This window comes from Ipomoea nil, unplaced genomic scaffold, assembly GCF_001879475.1.
Source record: "Ipomoea nil cultivar Tokyo-kokei standard unplaced genomic scaffold, Asagao_1.1 scaffold1161, whole genome shotgun sequence".
Taxonomy (NCBI): domain Eukaryota; kingdom Viridiplantae; phylum Streptophyta; class Magnoliopsida; order Solanales; family Convolvulaceae; genus Ipomoea; species Ipomoea nil.
Window position 1 is genome coordinate 350,031 of NW_017617589.1, and position 15,911 is coordinate 365,941.

The 15,911-nt window shown below is 42.4% G+C and overlaps 3 protein-coding genes across 8 annotated transcripts; 1 reads left to right on the forward strand and 2 right to left on the reverse strand.

The window, feature by feature from the left end:
* Positions 1-1,358: 1,358 nt before the first annotated feature.
* On the forward strand, positions 1,359-14,291 carry LOC109183740 (light-regulated protein). Of its 2 annotated transcripts, XR_002054612.1 has the most exons (5): positions 1,359-1,613; positions 1,703-1,861; positions 1,964-2,107; positions 9,442-9,445; positions 14,282-14,291. XR_002054612.1 is itself a non-coding variant. In XM_019333806.1 (3 exons), exons 1-3 carry the CDS (start codon positions 1,438-1,440, stop codon positions 2,031-2,033), a joined length of 405 nt encoding a protein of 134 aa, XP_019189351.1. In that variant the 5' UTR covers positions 1,360-1,437; the 3' UTR covers positions 2,034-2,155. The 2 variants fall into 2 exon arrangements, 1 of the variants encoding a protein (XP_019189351.1); XM_019333806.1 differs by lacking the exons at positions 9,442-9,445; positions 14,282-14,291 and having other exon boundaries at positions 1,360-1,613; positions 1,964-2,155.
* On the reverse strand, positions 1,944-3,923 carry LOC109183739. Of its 5 annotated transcripts, none has more exons than XM_019333803.1 (7): positions 3,649-3,912; positions 3,455-3,572; positions 3,327-3,370; positions 3,062-3,172; positions 2,846-2,938; positions 2,706-2,770; positions 1,944-2,466 (listed from the first exon to the last, which is right to left on the reverse strand). In XM_019333803.1, exons 1-7 carry the CDS (start codon positions 3,747-3,749, stop codon positions 2,327-2,329), a joined length of 672 nt encoding a protein of 223 aa, XP_019189348.1. In that variant the 5' UTR covers positions 3,750-3,912; the 3' UTR covers positions 1,944-2,326. The 5 variants fall into 5 exon arrangements, with proteins under 5 accessions (XP_019189348.1, XP_019189349.1, XP_019189346.1 ...); XM_019333804.1 differs by having other exon boundaries at positions 2,706-2,749; positions 3,649-3,903; XM_019333801.1 differs by having other exon boundaries at positions 2,643-2,770; positions 3,649-3,901.
* Positions 4,035-8,119, reverse strand: LOC109183736 (aspartokinase 2, chloroplastic-like). Its single transcript, XM_019333798.1, has 13 exons — positions 7,418-8,119; positions 7,070-7,152; positions 6,920-6,960; positions 6,532-6,686; positions 5,886-6,035; positions 5,669-5,764; positions 5,468-5,584; positions 5,221-5,340; positions 5,040-5,132; positions 4,834-4,950; positions 4,620-4,736; positions 4,459-4,521; positions 4,035-4,371 (listed from the first exon to the last, which is right to left on the reverse strand). The coding sequence occupies exons 1-13, from the start codon at positions 7,844-7,846 to the stop codon at positions 4,219-4,221; spliced, it is 1,734 nt and encodes a 577-aa protein (XP_019189343.1). The 5' UTR covers positions 7,847-8,119; the 3' UTR covers positions 4,035-4,218.
* Positions 14,292-15,911: the final 1,620 nt, after the last annotated feature.

Below are 15,911 nucleotides of genomic sequence, written 5' to 3' on the forward strand. Positions count from 1 at the left end.
AGAACCTACACACTAAGACGAGTTGACCGGTGTAATTTTCAGCCGGAGAAGACGCCGGAATCTGCCTCACGCGCCAGCGCGTGGCATCGGAGCAGCGGCACGGCGGCGGCGCGTGGAGGCTCCGATGGCGGCGCGATTCGAGCTCCGGCGTCGTCCTCCTGTTCCGAGCAAAGCCCACCACCTCACCCTGATATGTTATCAATAAATACTAGACTTCTCACTACTCTAAGAAAAACTATTCATCTTCTCAAAGATGACTTGAAGTAAATAGGGTTCAAAAAGGCTTCCCAAGACAAGATATTTCCAATATATACAATAAATACTAAACTTCTCATTATTCTAAGAAAAACTATTCATCTACTAAAGGCAACTTGAAGTAAATAGGTTGCCCAAGACAAGATATTTTCAATATATATGTATATATTTTATATATTTTATTTTTTTAATACTCATTGCCTAGGCGGTCGCCTAGTCGACTAGGCAGTTGGTGGCATCTCGCCTAGAAAGTCCGTCTTGATAACCTTGATCCAATCAGTAGAAACTTAATAGTATCCTATTAAAAATGTTAATTGTAACTTTTTTCCGAGTTCGTAGATTATTTTGAAGTTTCTTTTAAGTTCAATGGCTTAATTGCTATTTTCCAAATAGTTCAATGGTCTATTTTATATATTTTCCCTTTGTTTTTTTGGTATAATATTTTTCTGACGTTACCTTTTGGAACTGAAATACTTATTGATTTGCCTATGGCTAATTTATAAAATTGTTGCCAGGTTACAAATTGGAGCTGGTATACCCAATCTAAGAGTAAGAGAAAAAACAAAGGTAATTTGGAAGATATTTAACCAATGCTGCCCTACTATGGAAAAGACATCACACACATAATTGATGGGGCTATTCAATATGACAATTTTGAAAATGTCCAAGAAACCCATCTTCGCTGTCTTTGATTCTTTTTTTCTTTTTTTTCTTTTGAAAGGAAATGTAATACTTCATTAAACCAAATCTAAGAACATAGAGTTAACAAGAAAGGAGGGAGGATTATCAAATCACTTTGCATCATCAGGCATAGACAAGGATTCCCGAGCTAACATATGGGCAATCTTATTCACTAATCGCTTAACGAAAGTGATATTACAATTTCTAAATTGACTAATTCTCTTGGGTAAAACTGTAGCAGATAAGCAGTGAAAACGTGATCTCTTGGCTGATTCTGAAGAAACAAAAAATATCAAAGAAGCAGTTTTGCCAAGTCTCATTCATCCTCTTATGATCTTATCCCCTACAGCCCTACTACTTCAAAATATCTTCCCCCACCTTATCCTTTAAGGATCACCACAAACCTTGTCAATAAATTGGCACTTCCCTGCCTTCTTCACTGCCTCAACCTCCTTCTCTTCTTTCAAACCAACTACTCCTTGCTCACTCAATCATCTCAAAATGCTGCAGGCTGCTCTCTCCTTCCAACCATCAACTCTCCCCAGAGTCACACCATCCAAAACCTTAGTTTCACCGCTCCATTCCATTTCTGCTCCAAGAACCTCCCTGTGCCCCTCAATCAAAGCCACTGCAGTTGCCAATGAAGCTTTGATGGTCGATTACAGTTCCATGGCCTCGTAAGCAGCGTACATAAATTCACATGGTCTAACATTTAATTAATCCCCTCATTTTACTACACTAACCTTGGTCCGCTTTTGAATTGCAGTGTGTTTCCAGCCGAAGCTTGCGAGACAATTGGAGGAGATGCTTGCAATGTAGAAATGTATCCTGAAGTGAAGCTCGATTCAGCACCACGAAACAACATGCCAAGGACGGCATCAGAAGGGGTAGAGAGGGAGTATCTTGAGTACAATGATCCCAAGACGTAAGACTCTGTCTTCTGATCTGATGAAGCTTTATGGGTTGGGTTGTCATAATGAGGCAAATATCAATGGAATTTTTTTTTCTCTATGTTATGCATGTGCAGGGTATTTCTTGGAGAGGCTTGTGATGATCTCGGAGGAGAATTCTGTGAGCCTGAGTACCTGAGAACCTGAGTGGAGTTCACTAAAAGAGACCTTGTATATAAGATCTAGTCTGTCTGTTCTTCTCCATCCTTGTACTTATATATGTAGTGTATTTAAACGAGAGTTATATTATATGTTGAAATATGTATAGATGCTTATGATTATAAATGGCATGATGTTCTTATACTAGAAAACTAATTATATGTCAAAACAAACAATCATTGCCTTGCAATTCAGAACAATAGATCAAGTTCATCTATAACACATACCTTAGGGCAAAAACCAAATCAAAATTTGTAGCAAAAGGAAAACGTTCCTTAGTTTCATTGTTCTCCATCCTCAGTAATTCCTTCCAGTACCAAATACTGAAGAGCTATAGAATATTTTGCAGTTGTTATTCCATCAGATTTGCCAATGCCAAAGTAGTTGCTCTTCCTAAGTAGAAATGACCCAAAGCCGTCCCCTGACAGAGAAAGAATGCAGTTTTTCTAAGACACTGGACAAGCATTACAATAACATCAACATTTGGATAAGATTCTTAACACATTTATGCCCACATACGCCCAAGAAAACATTGGAAAGCTAAAAGCAAACAGGGCAAAAATTAAGGGCAACTGCTACTACTTCAGCCTAGCCTACCTTTAATTGTGTAAATAGAGGAGACCCATCTCTTATAAATGTAAAGCAACCTCGGGGAGTCACCATGGTGAGTATCAGAGAGAAGAAGTTGACATGGACTTGATTCTCTGTTGCCAGTATCATCGTAACTTAAAACCACCAAAGAGGAGAGAGGGTTTAACACTTTAACTGACATCATAACGTAGAAGGTGCAGTTTGCTCACTTGGCAGTATCAATGGCATTTCGGCACAGGGCTAAAGTTCGAACCATTGCCAAGTCCCTTCCTCTAGCATTATTGTACCTCTGTTGGCAATTTCTGAAGGAAGACAGCAAAATCTGAGGAGCTAAATATAGTACTGCAATTCAAAAGGTATAGTAAGACTGCACTAATTAATTCTACATGGGATTGATCGGGTTTAAAAAAAAAAAAAAAAAGTACCTTTCGTCAAAGAAATTAGCAAAATCATCAATTATAACTGAAACAGGGTTTGCATGATGAATGTGGAATGCAGCAAAGTATCTCTTAATTCCTTCATCATCATCTATATACCTACATGATTATCAGTGAAGAACACTAGGGATTATAATTTAAATTGTTTTGATTTTTGAGAAATTAAACAAATATAAGACTAGATTCTTGGTGGAGAAAAGCTGTAAATTCCATTTTTGTTATTCACGAAATCAAAAAGCAGGCAGGTCCTTACTTGATGTGAATACGTTGAAAAATGTCGGAAGAAGGATCAACGCCCTGAAAACCCCAATTCTCGAAACTAAGAACAGAAGGAAAAATGAAAGGGGGGAAAAAAGAGATGAAAGCGAGGAGGAGGCATACCTGAGAGAGAAAGGGGGGTTTGGTATCTAACTTGTGACGGCTGCAGATGAACACCACGGCGCCGTTGAACTCCATTGCCGAGTTCAAAGCGTACTGGAACAGTAACGAGGTTTTTCCTCTGCGCAAAATTAAATCAAAATTCAAGCTTCGCTGCAGAAAGAAAGCGAGTGAAACAATGAGAAATTATGCGTTACGAGGATGGAGGGCCAGAAAGAAGAATGATAGGGTCGTCACTGTGACTCCGGCAGCTGCTCATATCAGTAGGATTTGGAAGCGGAAAGAATCTTTCCACCATCGTCGCTCAACTTACTGCAATGCGGAAAGCTCAATAAAACCAAACCCTAAACCCGTACGAAATGAGAGAGAGATTCTAGCTTTGAATTTCAGATTTCAATTTTATTAAAAAAAAATCTCCTACTTTTCGTGACAAAAGAAAAAGTAGAGTGATTTTTTTCTATCTTCTTAACATTTTGATTTTTGAATGGATGATTTCTTCTTCTTCTTCTTCTTCTTTTACATGGAAAGGAAAGAAATAACGCAATTACATGTACTAATGAACACTGACGCTCCCTCTATAAAGTGTGATTGGTGAAACAGAAATCAACTTCAGCAAAAATGGTGCCGCCATTACAATTTCTAAAAGAGTAATGTTACATACACCTCCGATTTTCCTTTCCAAAATACAATACAATATAATCAATCAATCCATAGCATGTGGGAAAGGTTACAATACAATGGCATAATAGTAAGAAGTAGGGGCAAAATCAGGTGTTTAGTGGCGATTGCACCACCGTACCATTGCTAAAACTTGCAGCATCCATATTCATCCCAGATTCCTCACTCTCAAAGAAGGAATGATGAAGGGCTTTCACACATTGTTCTGCTTCGCTATCATTTACTATCAATGAAATATTCACCTGGAGAGACAAACGTAACATTGGATTCATTCCTGTCAGAAACCAATCGAGAAGAAGAATGAGTGAATGAATTTAGGGAGCGAGTACCTTGGACGCTCCCTGTGAGATCATCTGCACATTCACATCATTAGTTCGGAAAACTCTGAAAGCCTGCATGCATGCAAAACAAGGCAGATTTGATTTCCTATAAGCAACGCGATGAAGGATAAATCAATCTTGAATAATCACAGGAAATAACAAACAAGCACCTTCTCCAATATAAACGAAGAACACTGGACATTTCCAATAAGGGAGATTATCGATTTGTTTGGCAAAAGATTTACTACTGCAATTTTACCAAGCTCTTCAACAACATGATCAAGTTCCTGCTCAGCCAAGACACTAAAATGAATTACTGCTACACAGAACCAGGTAAATATTCTTCCTTAATCAAGTGCAAAAGGTTTATCCACTTCCACTTGCCTGCCGAATCAGTTCTCTGCTCCAGATTTTTGATGGATCCAGTGTCACAGATATACTGACTTCACTAGTCGCAACAACATCAACAGAAATACCCAAATCTTCAAACGTTGAAAAAACCTACACAGTGCCACCCAAAATGCCACTGCACTATTTAGCCTAAAGAGAATACGAAAACAAAGGAAGTAGCCACAAACTTTATCTTTCACCTTTGCGAGGAATCCAAATTGACCAAGCATGCGAGTACTAACTATATCTAGCATGGTTACGTTTTGCTTCAGGACTATACTGGTCAATAAGACCTGTCAACAAATTAAGATGTTTATGAAAGAACAAATATATGTTTGTGTCAAGAAAGCGTTAAGAGTTGAGTAATTCTAATGTAGAAACCTCGCTCATATCTCTGTTTTTAGTTATGATAGTACCAGGAGCTCTTGGATTATAAGAATTCTTAACCCTGACAGGAATATCACCCTCTCTAGCAGGTCGCATAGATTGTGGATGCAGAACCTGCAGAAAAGTAGGGTCGTTTAATCTTAAGAGGCATTTCCAAGTTCAAAAACATGCTTCCTTAATCAAGTTTTAGAAACAGATAAACTGCAGTGGAGAGATACAAATGAAATAGCACAAATATAACCTGAGCACCAAAATATGCGAGTTCAGTTGCCTCCTCAAAGGTCAAATGAGGCACAGGTTTTGCACGAGGGTGAATAGTAGGATCACAAGTTAGAACACCATCAACGTCTTTCCAAACCTGTTAGTATGGAAACCATAACTGAAATTTTTTGTTCCTCAGGTAAAGGATGAAAGGACAATATAGCCTCAAAGTTGAAGGTACCTGAATCTCCCGCAAGCCCAAAGCTCTGCCAATTGTTGTTGCAGTCAAGTCACTACCACCCCTACCCAAAGTTGTAATTTCACAAGATTTAAACCCCTGCAATTCGAAATCATTATACAGCAACATCCTAATAATTTTGTTAGTGGAGTAGCTATGTATATAATACATTTAAAATTTTTAGCAACAAAAGTCAAATTCACTAGTTTGTGTAAATGACCTTTCCAAGGAAGCCAGTAACAACAGGAATTGCATGATCTCTGACCCAAGCGCTGTATAATTTCTTAGCAACTGCAGGATAAGTAGCCTCCAATATATCTGCATTTGTGAAGTCATCTGTTGTAATAAACCCGATGTCGAATGCATCATACTGCAACAAAGAAGGAAATATGCAAAATCAGTCCGCTTGAATAATTGGCAGCAAAACATCCTGAGCAACAAAAAATTCAAGTAGCACAAAGCAACCCAATAATACTTCAACAACACCCCAAAAAAAATATCTTTAAAACGTCCTTCATAAAAACTAGTTACCATATTTTTGTTGGCATAAGGGTTAGCTATGATCTTGGATTCATTTTCGGGTTAGTGTTATATACTGATTTTGGAATTAGGAGAACCACTCAGTAATCTGAACACTTGTAGAAAGTAACTCATAGTGATTTGGTAATGAGAGTTAGTCAGTCTACTGCAGTCCTGAATAAAATCCAGTAACTTGCAGTCTTAACAATTGAAAGAATAAAGTTTGTCTGTCATGGTACACAAAAAGAACTATCACATTATTCCTTTCAAAACTTTCTCAAACAATAAGTTTATCAAGCAAATCTGAGAAAAAAAATCCCCAAGCAAGGGGTTAGGGAGAAACACACTTGCTGTGCTTTGGCCCCAAGCTTGTTCAAATAAGCAGCAAAAATCCTGGTGGACAAGCGCTCCCCAAAAGACACTAATTTGTCTTTAGTGCGAAGAGTCAACTCTTTCACCATAGCTATCCCATTCAAAAGCTGGTCCAGTTTTTCCAAATGTTCTACAAAACGACAAAAAAGCACAATAAGAGCAACAAAGGTGGAACACAATCAAAGCACATTATGAGAAACCAACAATATGTTGAAGCAACCGAAAATCATTTAACACCAAGGGAATGGATGGGAAGTAAGAAAAATGAAACCTTTAAGTTACCATATTAAACAAGCTGAAAGTATACATCTTTGCAAGGGAAAAACAAATCCATGATTAGTTTGAAATAACTCAAATCCTCACCAGAAATTATAGAAACATCCAGTCCAAGTTCTTGAATTGTCCTGAATTATAAAGAACATATACATTTTTGTAAAGTTGCAAACAAAATATACCATTTGGTACTGCCATCCACTCTACAAGAGGAGAAAAAAGAATCTATAATTTCTTCACCTGAGATGAAGTTCCTTTAGAGAGGTGAACTCTTCAATTTCTGATACATTTGATACACCACAACTCAAAGCCTTCTCTCCTGCCTACACATAATGGGAATTCTATATTTGATCAAAACAATTAACCAAAGTGTCAACTAAACTAGTGTGGTGACAGAAGAGAAATAGAGAACTACATTTCAGGCAAGTTACCGCATTTTACCCACTGAATTATGTTTCTGAAGATGCTTAATTTTCACCACTCCTCACAAATTTCAAGACTGAGATTTAATCACACGATATTGGCAAAACCTCTGGTAGTAATGTGAAGTCAAGTGCAGAAAATAAAAGAAAAGAAAAGGCAACATACAAGCAATAGGTTATTGGTGGTCTTTCCCATAGCAGAGAGAACAATGACAGGCCTTTCCTCCGGAAAGCTGAGGATCAAGTCAGCAACCTCTCGCATCCGCTCAGCAGACGCAACCGACGACCCGCCGAATTTCATCACGCAAGTCAATTGCGGCCCGTCATTGCCTCTGTGTCCTTTTTCTTCTTCTTCTTCAGGCGCATCATCCTTCAAGACTGATTCTTTGTCATGGACCCGCACTTTAAAAGTTCTTGGGCATGGGAAATCAACCGAGATAGCTGAGGGAAAAAGCCTGCGAGGTAAAGCTGCGGAATCGAAGACTTTGAGGGTGTTCGCTACGAGGGAGACAGGCGGTGAGCGGGAAGATCTGGCGTTGAGGCTAAATTGGTGGCACGGTATTCTTACAGTAAAGTAAGCAAGAGAAATTGGCATTTTTGCTAAAAAAAAAAAAAACAAAACTTCTCCGATGAAGTACAGAAGCTGTATGGAGCCGACGAATTTTGTTTACAAGTGACTGAAACGAAAGTGTTAGGGTCGTCTGTACAGACTGTACTCTGCAGCGAACGGAAGACTGGGATTTGGGAAGAAGGAGAAAGTGAGAGGCGAGAGTGGAGGCGCTGAGAGAGTGAGAGGGCTATAGGCGATAGTGGCGGCTATGGTTACATTATTAGATTGTACTCTTCCCAAACTAGGAAATAACCCAGGGAATACACCAGAATCAATCTCAGTTATAAGTTTATAACTAGCATCACATATCCAAGTACCTTGTGGTCCAATGGTATTCCGGTTGCTCCCCTAAATAATTCCACATGAAGTAATTTGGTATTACACAATAATATATGTAATTTATACATATACATATATAATTTATTATTTATAAAAATTTAATTAAAATATAATCAATCATTAAATTAATTATATAATGATTTTAATAAAATAATAATTAAAGAATAGAAAAAAGATATGATAGATATAGTTGTATGGTAATAATGATAGACTTATCCATATTAAAATTAAAAAGTATCAGTGTTATAATAATAATGGTATAACGGTAGTTTTGTCTAATAAGGATGTAGTGGGGACAATTTTGTCAAATAACATTGAAGTGTACAACATTTAAAATAAAATGAAAGAATCCGATCAAAAAATAACAAATACAATAGCATTTTCGTAATTATCATCAACTTCATTATACAAACTTAAACATTTAAATATGTCATCTTTAACAACTACATATGCAAACCTGATAAATTTTATAAAATCAAATAAAAGCTAAATTTTAAATCGAAACTGTAAATGCTAGATTTAAGTAGTAAAAAGTGAACCACTAAATCAAATAAAGTAAAAAACATTGTCATATAAACTCTAAGTGCAATGCATTTTGGCATTTTTGCAAGTACAATCTTTTAATACTTAATATGCAAAATGTTAATATTAAATGTGCAAAATGTTAATACTAAACGTGTAAACCTGAAAAAGTCTAAGAATTACAGATTTTAGTGTTAAGTTTGCCATAGTAAAGTTGGTAATAATTACGAAAATGTCAATATATATTTTTTTTATTTGATATGATCCTGATAGTACAAATTCCACGTGTTAAGCGGTCAAGGTACTTAATACGATCAAGTCAAAGCAAATAAAGTCTGTTATTGATCAAGAAGGACCTAATACAATCTAAATTATTATCTCGAGGGCCGACTGACTGCGGTCGGGCAGCTCTGTAGATAATATATCGATCGTTCCAAAAGTCCCCCACACTATAGGCGTCGTGGGTACTTATAGCCGCTAGGCTGGAGACACAGCTCCGGCCGCCCGGCATGTAACCCACGTAGCATCCACGCGTCACCATCCCGCGAGCCCTCTGTGTCAACGTGTAACATTGCCACGTGCCTCTTCTCGAGATCCTTAACAAGGGTAGCTAATCGGGCGGCAAAGCCGGTCGGTCGGGAAGTCCACCAGTCAGGTCCGACCATCTTCTATAAGAATATCCGACCTGTCAAACCTGCACAAAGAACAAGAAAGTCGAGCCATGTCGGTCGGGATATATCCTACCAAAAGCCCCCCAGCCCGGGCCTTTTTGACTGCTTGGGAAAAAACGGGACGGGATGAAAATGTCCAATCACTCGGCCTGCAATCCCGACCGGACAGCTGTCGCTTGTCGTGCCACGTGTCGGCCTCTGCGCGCCTTGGAGTCTGTAACGGTCGCGTCGCGCAAGTGGGTCGTTTCCCGCCCAAATATTTTCCTATAAATAGGCGCTTATGAGGTTCATTTGAACTTTTACCAACCCGTGAAAGGCAATCGGAGCATCCCGAGCAAATTGCACTGTGCATCGATCGGGAAAACAACTTTCAACCCCTTCAATCAATCGTCAGTCGATCAGTAAGCTTTCTTTTCCCTATTCTTTTCTTTTATCTTTTACTTTACCCGCACAACGGCTAACTTCGGCGGCCAACTAACCCCAACCGAACCATAACCGACCCCACCTGCTGAAAACATGACCGTCTCCTTTAGGAAATGTCGAGCTCAGACAGTTAAAATATCTCGGGAGCGGATTACGATGATGCGGTCGAGGAGCTTAGCGCGGAAATAGAAATAGAGGCATCCTCGCCTGAAGGTATCGAGGTCGTTCAACGACCATCCAAGCGTCACCACTCTTCCAACTCAGAGAGCTCCTCAGGGTCGAGCAGTTCAGATAGCTTGAGCAGCGGAAGTGACAGCAGCAACGGCACCTCAGCAAGTGGCCAAGGTAACCCGGTCGAGGACGTCCAGGAGACGCCCACACGGACGATAGGAGCTTACCCCAGGGCTTTTACCTCAGCCCACGATCGGGAAGCCACACCAGACCCAATCGAGGAAGAGCCGACCGCACCGGCCGTCGGACCGGAGGTAATCTTCCTCAACAGCGAAAGCGTCGATCAGCAAGAATGCCTGCTGACGACCGGCGAAGCGGCTAGGATTGCAGAAAGGCTGAACGATCGGGTTCGATTCGACACCCGCCGATCCTTAGGAAATATAAAGGAACGCCACCAAGGAAAGTGGATCAGGATGCATTACGATTCCTTGTTGGCCCCGATCACTTTCCCTTTTTCCGGCCTCCTAACCGCGTTCTTGGGCTATTACCGGGTATTGCCCGCCCAGATATGCCCGAACGCCCACCGCATCCTAGCATGCTTTCTTCAGATATGCGCTCGGCATGAGGTCGCATGCTCGATGGAGCTCTTCAACTTCATCTACCAAGTCAAGCCTTTGGCGGCGAAGTATGGGGGCGACTTTTTGATGATTCAGTCCTGGGCTGACCTATGTACGATCGACAATCTGCCTGGGAACAACCGTGGATGGAAGAAATGCATCTTCTCGGTCGAATACGACCCTTGGATTCTCCCGGTCGAGCGGACGTGGGCAACGCATTATACGAAGCAAGTCCAGCCGGTCGAGACCCAAGCCCTCCGAGATGCAGTCTTTCGGATCTCCAGTGAGATCCATGAATACAAGATTTTCCGGTCGAGGGAAAGCTATGACGCCACCACCCCAATACGACCTGGAAGAGAAGTACAAACCCCAACCAACGGGCGTATCGATATCGGTAGTGGTTTCTCGGGCTAAACCGAGCAAAAAAGGTCTAACACGCATCTAACCTTCCCGACCAGAATTTTCCTGATCAAAACTTTTACTTGTTGTTTTAACCGTGTGATTTTATTTTCAGAGATGGGTCCTCGACGTAACTTCCCATCGGGCAGCGCACCCCGAGCCCCCCGAGCCAAAATAGCGCTCGGGAAGAAGAAGGACGATACCGGATCATCCGGTAACAAAGAAACCGAAAGCGAGCCCATCCCGACCGCTCGCCCCCTAGGCGCTTCCACAGCAACCACGGCTGAAGGGGCCGTGGTCGAGGATTCAACGACCGACGTCTTGGTCGCTCAAATCGTCGACCACAAAGGGAAGGAAAAAGCGACCGTGGTGGACACGGACGAGGGGGGCGCACTCAAGCGTCGACGAAAACAAAACACCCCCCCGAGCGGAGCTGTTACGGGCAACGACTCCATCCTCACCCGGATCGGCAATCTCAAACCGGTCAAGGAGGACCTCAGCAAGCTTTCGCCCGGGCAGGTGGCCGAGAAAAGCGGCCATGACTTGGTCGAGGTACAATTTTATTACTTTGTTAATTTCACAACTATTGCCGCTCGAGCTAACGTGTTTTTTTTTTTTTTTTTTTTGCAGCTATCCCGAGCGATCCAACATCTTCAGCGCCAAGCGCTATTGGCCAGTGAGGCCAACGCTCTGAAGAAGATCGCCGATCGGCGAGGGAAAGAGGTCACCGATCTTCAGGACAAGCTGAAGACGACTGAGAAGGCCTTGGCCATTGCCGAGAAAGCTGCTGGGGCGTCCCTGAAGGAAGCGTCCGACCTCAAAGCCCGACTGGGGAACCTTGAGGGCCTCGCGAAGTTTCTTTGCCGCAATGAAGCGTCGGGTGAAAAGTTCCTCAAGGAACTAATGAAGACCAAGGTCGGGGAGGACCTAATCTGGCAGTTCGGGCACTGGGCCTTCAAGTCCGGTCAACGAACCATGCGGGAGGAGACCCGATCCATCATGGAGGAGGTCTTCGAGGGTGACGACTTGAAGTCCGTGCTGTCAACCCTTCCGGATGAGGTTGCCGACCCGGGCCCGACGCCCTTCACCGAGCCATCTGATGAGGACCCGGCCGAGGCCAGCGGCGCCGAGAAGGACGCGTACAAGGTCGTGTAGTTGCCAACCACGTAAACTTTACTTTTGCACGCTATCGGGAGCCCGGTCCCGTTTTGTACCGGGCACTTTCATCGTTAAATAAAATTAAGTTTTTGCCAAACTTTATCTCGTTCGACTTTTACGATTTCATCTAATCACTTCTTGGTCATTCTTTGCCCGACCCATTGGCCCTCCGGCCTTCTTTTGACCGAGCATCTTCCCGACCGCTGGGCCGCCTGGCCTCCGCTTAGCCGCTTGGCATATTGGCTCTTTCCCCTAGCCCCCACACTGCCGTGCTCATGAGGCACGAGTGAGTGCGACAGTGGAAAGAAGTACTGCTGATCGGGTATGTATCTTGAAGCTCTAATTTTCCAGATCGATGGCGTGACCCGAGTGTCCGCCGAAGATGAGCGTTATAAGCCGAGCGTTGTTAGTTGTCCGGCTAGAATGTAAATGACTTTTCAAAGCCAATTAGGTGTATACCCCTATTGGTCGGGACCGAGGGAGAGGTGTGAACCTTTATCAGTTGTAACTGAAATTAGACCCCGGTATATTCGGGCAAGTTTAAGCGACATTGTGATCGTGGGGCTTACGCCCCTCTTCGATTGTTGATGCTGAGTCTCGGTCGGGCGAAACACGAGCAAGACCAACTTCTGAAGTAGATTTAACCAAAACTACTTAACATATAACTGTTGCGCAAACTGATCGGGCCGCCGTGTACAAACGGTCAAGCAATCACCGATCGATATTACATTATTAATTCCCGTACGTAGACGGTCAAATATTTACAACCCTAACAAAGGCAATTAACGATGGACATGCCCACTCGCAGGTTGAGCCCCCACTCCATCTACAAGTATATAATTACAATAATGCCTAAACAGTACAAGGTTTTCCGAGTTCCATGTGCCCTCGATCGCCCTCCAGGTCGTCGTCTCCAACTGGTAGGTACCTGGACGGACTACGGTTGTGATGACATAGAGACCTTCCCAATTTTGGGGCAACCTCCTTCTAACGGTTGGCTCGCCTCCCGGCGTCGTAACACGTAGTCTCCGACCTGAAAATAACGGGGATTGACCCGGACATCTTTCGTGCTCTTGACCCTCTTTTGGTACTCGGCCATGCGCCGAGCCGCAATCTCTCTCTTCTCCTCAACACCGTCTAGGTCCACGGCCATGGAGTGTTCATTTTCTTCCGCGTTGTAAGAGCGTTCCCTGGCGGTCGGGATCCATGCTTCGATCAGTAGTCGAGCTTAAGCTTTATAGACTAAAGCAAACGGCGCTTCCAATGTTGCCTCCCACGGGGTCGTGCGATAGGTCCAGAGTACATATGGTAGTTCATCAGCCCAACTCCGACCGCCCGAGTGTAACTTCTTCTTCAACCCCTCCAAAATTGTACGGTTAGCATTTTCAACTTGACCGTTGCCTTACGGGTAAGCCACTGACGATCGGATTGAGGTTGTCCCGATCGATGCTAAGAAATTCTGGAAATACTGGTTCACGAACTGCCGGCCGTTGTCACTGACCAGATGAACGGGCACACCGAACCGGGAGATAACATTCCGCCATAGAAACCTGGCGCACTGCTGTGAAGTTATCGTGGCTAAGGGTTCTGCCTCGATCTACTAGGAGAAATAATCGATAGCCACGATGACGAAATGTCTCCGACCGGCTATCTGTGGGAAGGGTCCCAAAATGTCTACCCCCCAACGAGCAAAAGGAATTGCGGTCGTGACCAAGCATATAACTGGCATGTCTCGCACTCTCTCGCAAGCTTAATACGATCAAGTCAAAGCAAATAAAGTCTGTTATTGATTAAAAAGGACCTAATACAATCTAAATGATTATCTCGAGGGCTGATTGACTGCGGTTGGGCAGCTCTGTAGATAATCTATCGATCGTTCCAAAAGTCCCCCACACTATAGGCGTCGTGGGTACTTATAGCCGCTAGGCCGGAGACACAGCTCCGGCCGCCCGGCATGTAACCCACGTAGCATCCACGCGTCACCATCCCGCGAGCCCTCTGTGTCAACGTGTAACATTGCCACGTGCCACTTCTCGAGATCCTTAACAAGGGTAGCTAATCGGGCGGCAAAGCCGGTCGGTCGGGAAGTCCACCAGTCGGGTCCGACCATCTTCTATAAGAATATCCGACCTGTCAAACCTGCACAAAGAACAAGAAAAGCCGAGCCATGTCGGTCGGAATATATCCTACCAGATCCGTATGATCTTTCCAGATATAAGGTTGAGATTGGTTCTTATTTATCTCATAAGGACTTGTTCTCATTTGATCAAATACCTTAAATTATAAATATATATATATATATAGGGTCACGAAGCTGAGAACCAATTTAAACTACTAAGATTAGGGATTTGACAGCTAAAATGTACATGTACATTCACTAAAATTAAGGAACAATGTTCACGTTGTAAAGGTAAGGAATAAATCAGGATGACAATTTGGTCAGCCAATGAGCTCTCCCACGGATTCAATAAATCTGTTGAGTAGTACTGTTGGACAAAATGAGTCTATTCAACATGTCTATTGAACCTGTTGATGGGTTCAATAGTCCTGTTAGGTAATGTCATTAAACCAGGAAGTCTATTAAACCCGTTGACGGGTTAATCCCATTTAGTAATGTCATTGGGCCAACGGGTTTATTGAAACTGTTGATATGTCACGTGCATTCATATTACCTTGATTGTGTTTTTTTATATACAAAATATAGTGTATTTTAATATCAAATGGCATGCATAGATAACTTCTGATTTTATTATTCACCTGACCAGGTCGTGAATTCATATTACTTTGATAAAATATTTTTATATAGAATATCATGCATTTCTATACAAAATATTATGCATTCTAATGTCCTTTAATGCACCATAAATTCATATGCACAGAACAAAATCGCACACATACTACATACAAGGAAACATGATAAAAAAACACAATTGTCCCCTTTTTAATGCAACACAAATAGTTATAAAAAATAAAAATAAAAAATCTCAAAACCATTAGATCTTGTTAAACAATCCAAATTAGTCCACAAGTTCTCAGGTTAACAAGATTCTCATTATATCTATTCTATGATTTCTATCTATATCTATAATCTATCTATATCTATCTATAGATTCATTCGCTGGGGATTGAGTATGATCTTTCACCGAGGATTCTTGTTTGTCGTGCTTTCTTGTCCTAACCAATCGGTGATGGGCGGTTGGCTTTGGGGTCTTGAACGATCGTGGATCGAGATTGCAAGGCAATGCCTCTTGGGCGATCGGTCCTGGTCGCGTAGTCTTCGTGACTTCGTGAGTGGTCCTGTCTAGAGGGGTCCGATGGGGGACTCGCCTCCTGGTATGTAGTTGCACTGCAAAGCTTCGAGGATGCACTCATTGGCCTCTAGTACGGCAGGACGGGGTTCGACCGGTCGGGTCTGAGAGACGCCAGCGAACGATCGTACGATTGATTGAACCTCTTCTTCCTCCGGGGGGTTTTCCAAATCATCTTCATGTGGGGGTACAAATCGACCGTACGGTGCATGAGAGGCGGGCAGCCTTAGGGTTTCCCGTAGATCTCGGACCGGCCGATTAGATTGGGTACGTTGCCTTGTGGTCACGATGATTAAGGTTTTAGGTTTGAGGAACGAACGTAAACTTTTTGTATCGATCCCCACATATGGGCACCAATGTTAGCTTTATGACTTTTTGGCAGTTAATGGTTGATCAACATAACCGTTAAAATAACGAGTATAAGAGAACAAAAGGAAAATAT

Coding starts and splice junctions, on each gene's coding strand:
- LOC109183740 (XM_019333806.1), top strand. CDS start 1,438: ATGCTGCAGGCTGCTCTCTCCTTCCAACCATCAACTCTCCCCAGAGTC. Junction 1,614..1,702: donor GATTACAGTTCCATGGCCTC/GTAAGCAGCGTA, acceptor TTTGAATTGCAG/TGTGTTTCCAGCCGAAGCTT. Junction 1,862..1,963: donor GAGTACAATGATCCCAAGAC/GTAAGACTCTGT, acceptor ATGCATGTGCAG/GGTATTTCTTGGAGAGGCTT.
- LOC109183739 (XM_019333801.1), bottom strand. CDS start 3,749: ATGGTGGAAAGATTCTTTCCGCTTCCAAATCCTACTGATATGAGCAGC. Junction 2,939..3,061: donor GCTAATTTCTTTGACGAAAG/GTACTTTTTTTT, acceptor GTCTTCCTTCAG/AAATTGCCAACAGAGGTACA. Junction 2,467..2,642: donor CTCTATTTACACAATTAAAG/GTAGGCTAGGCT, acceptor TTTCTCTGTCAG/GGGACGGCTTTGGGTCATTT.
- LOC109183736 (XM_019333798.1), bottom strand. CDS start 7,846: ATGCCAATTTCTCTTGCTTACTTTACTGTAAGAATACCGTGCCACCAA. Junction 6,036..6,531: donor TTGGGGCCAAAGCACAGCAA/GTGTGTTTCTCC, acceptor TCTTTGTTGCAG/TATGATGCATTCGACATCGG. Junction 4,737..4,833: donor GCAGAGAACTGATTCGGCAG/GCAAGTGGAAGT, acceptor TTGGCTGAGCAG/GAACTTGATCATGTTGTTGA.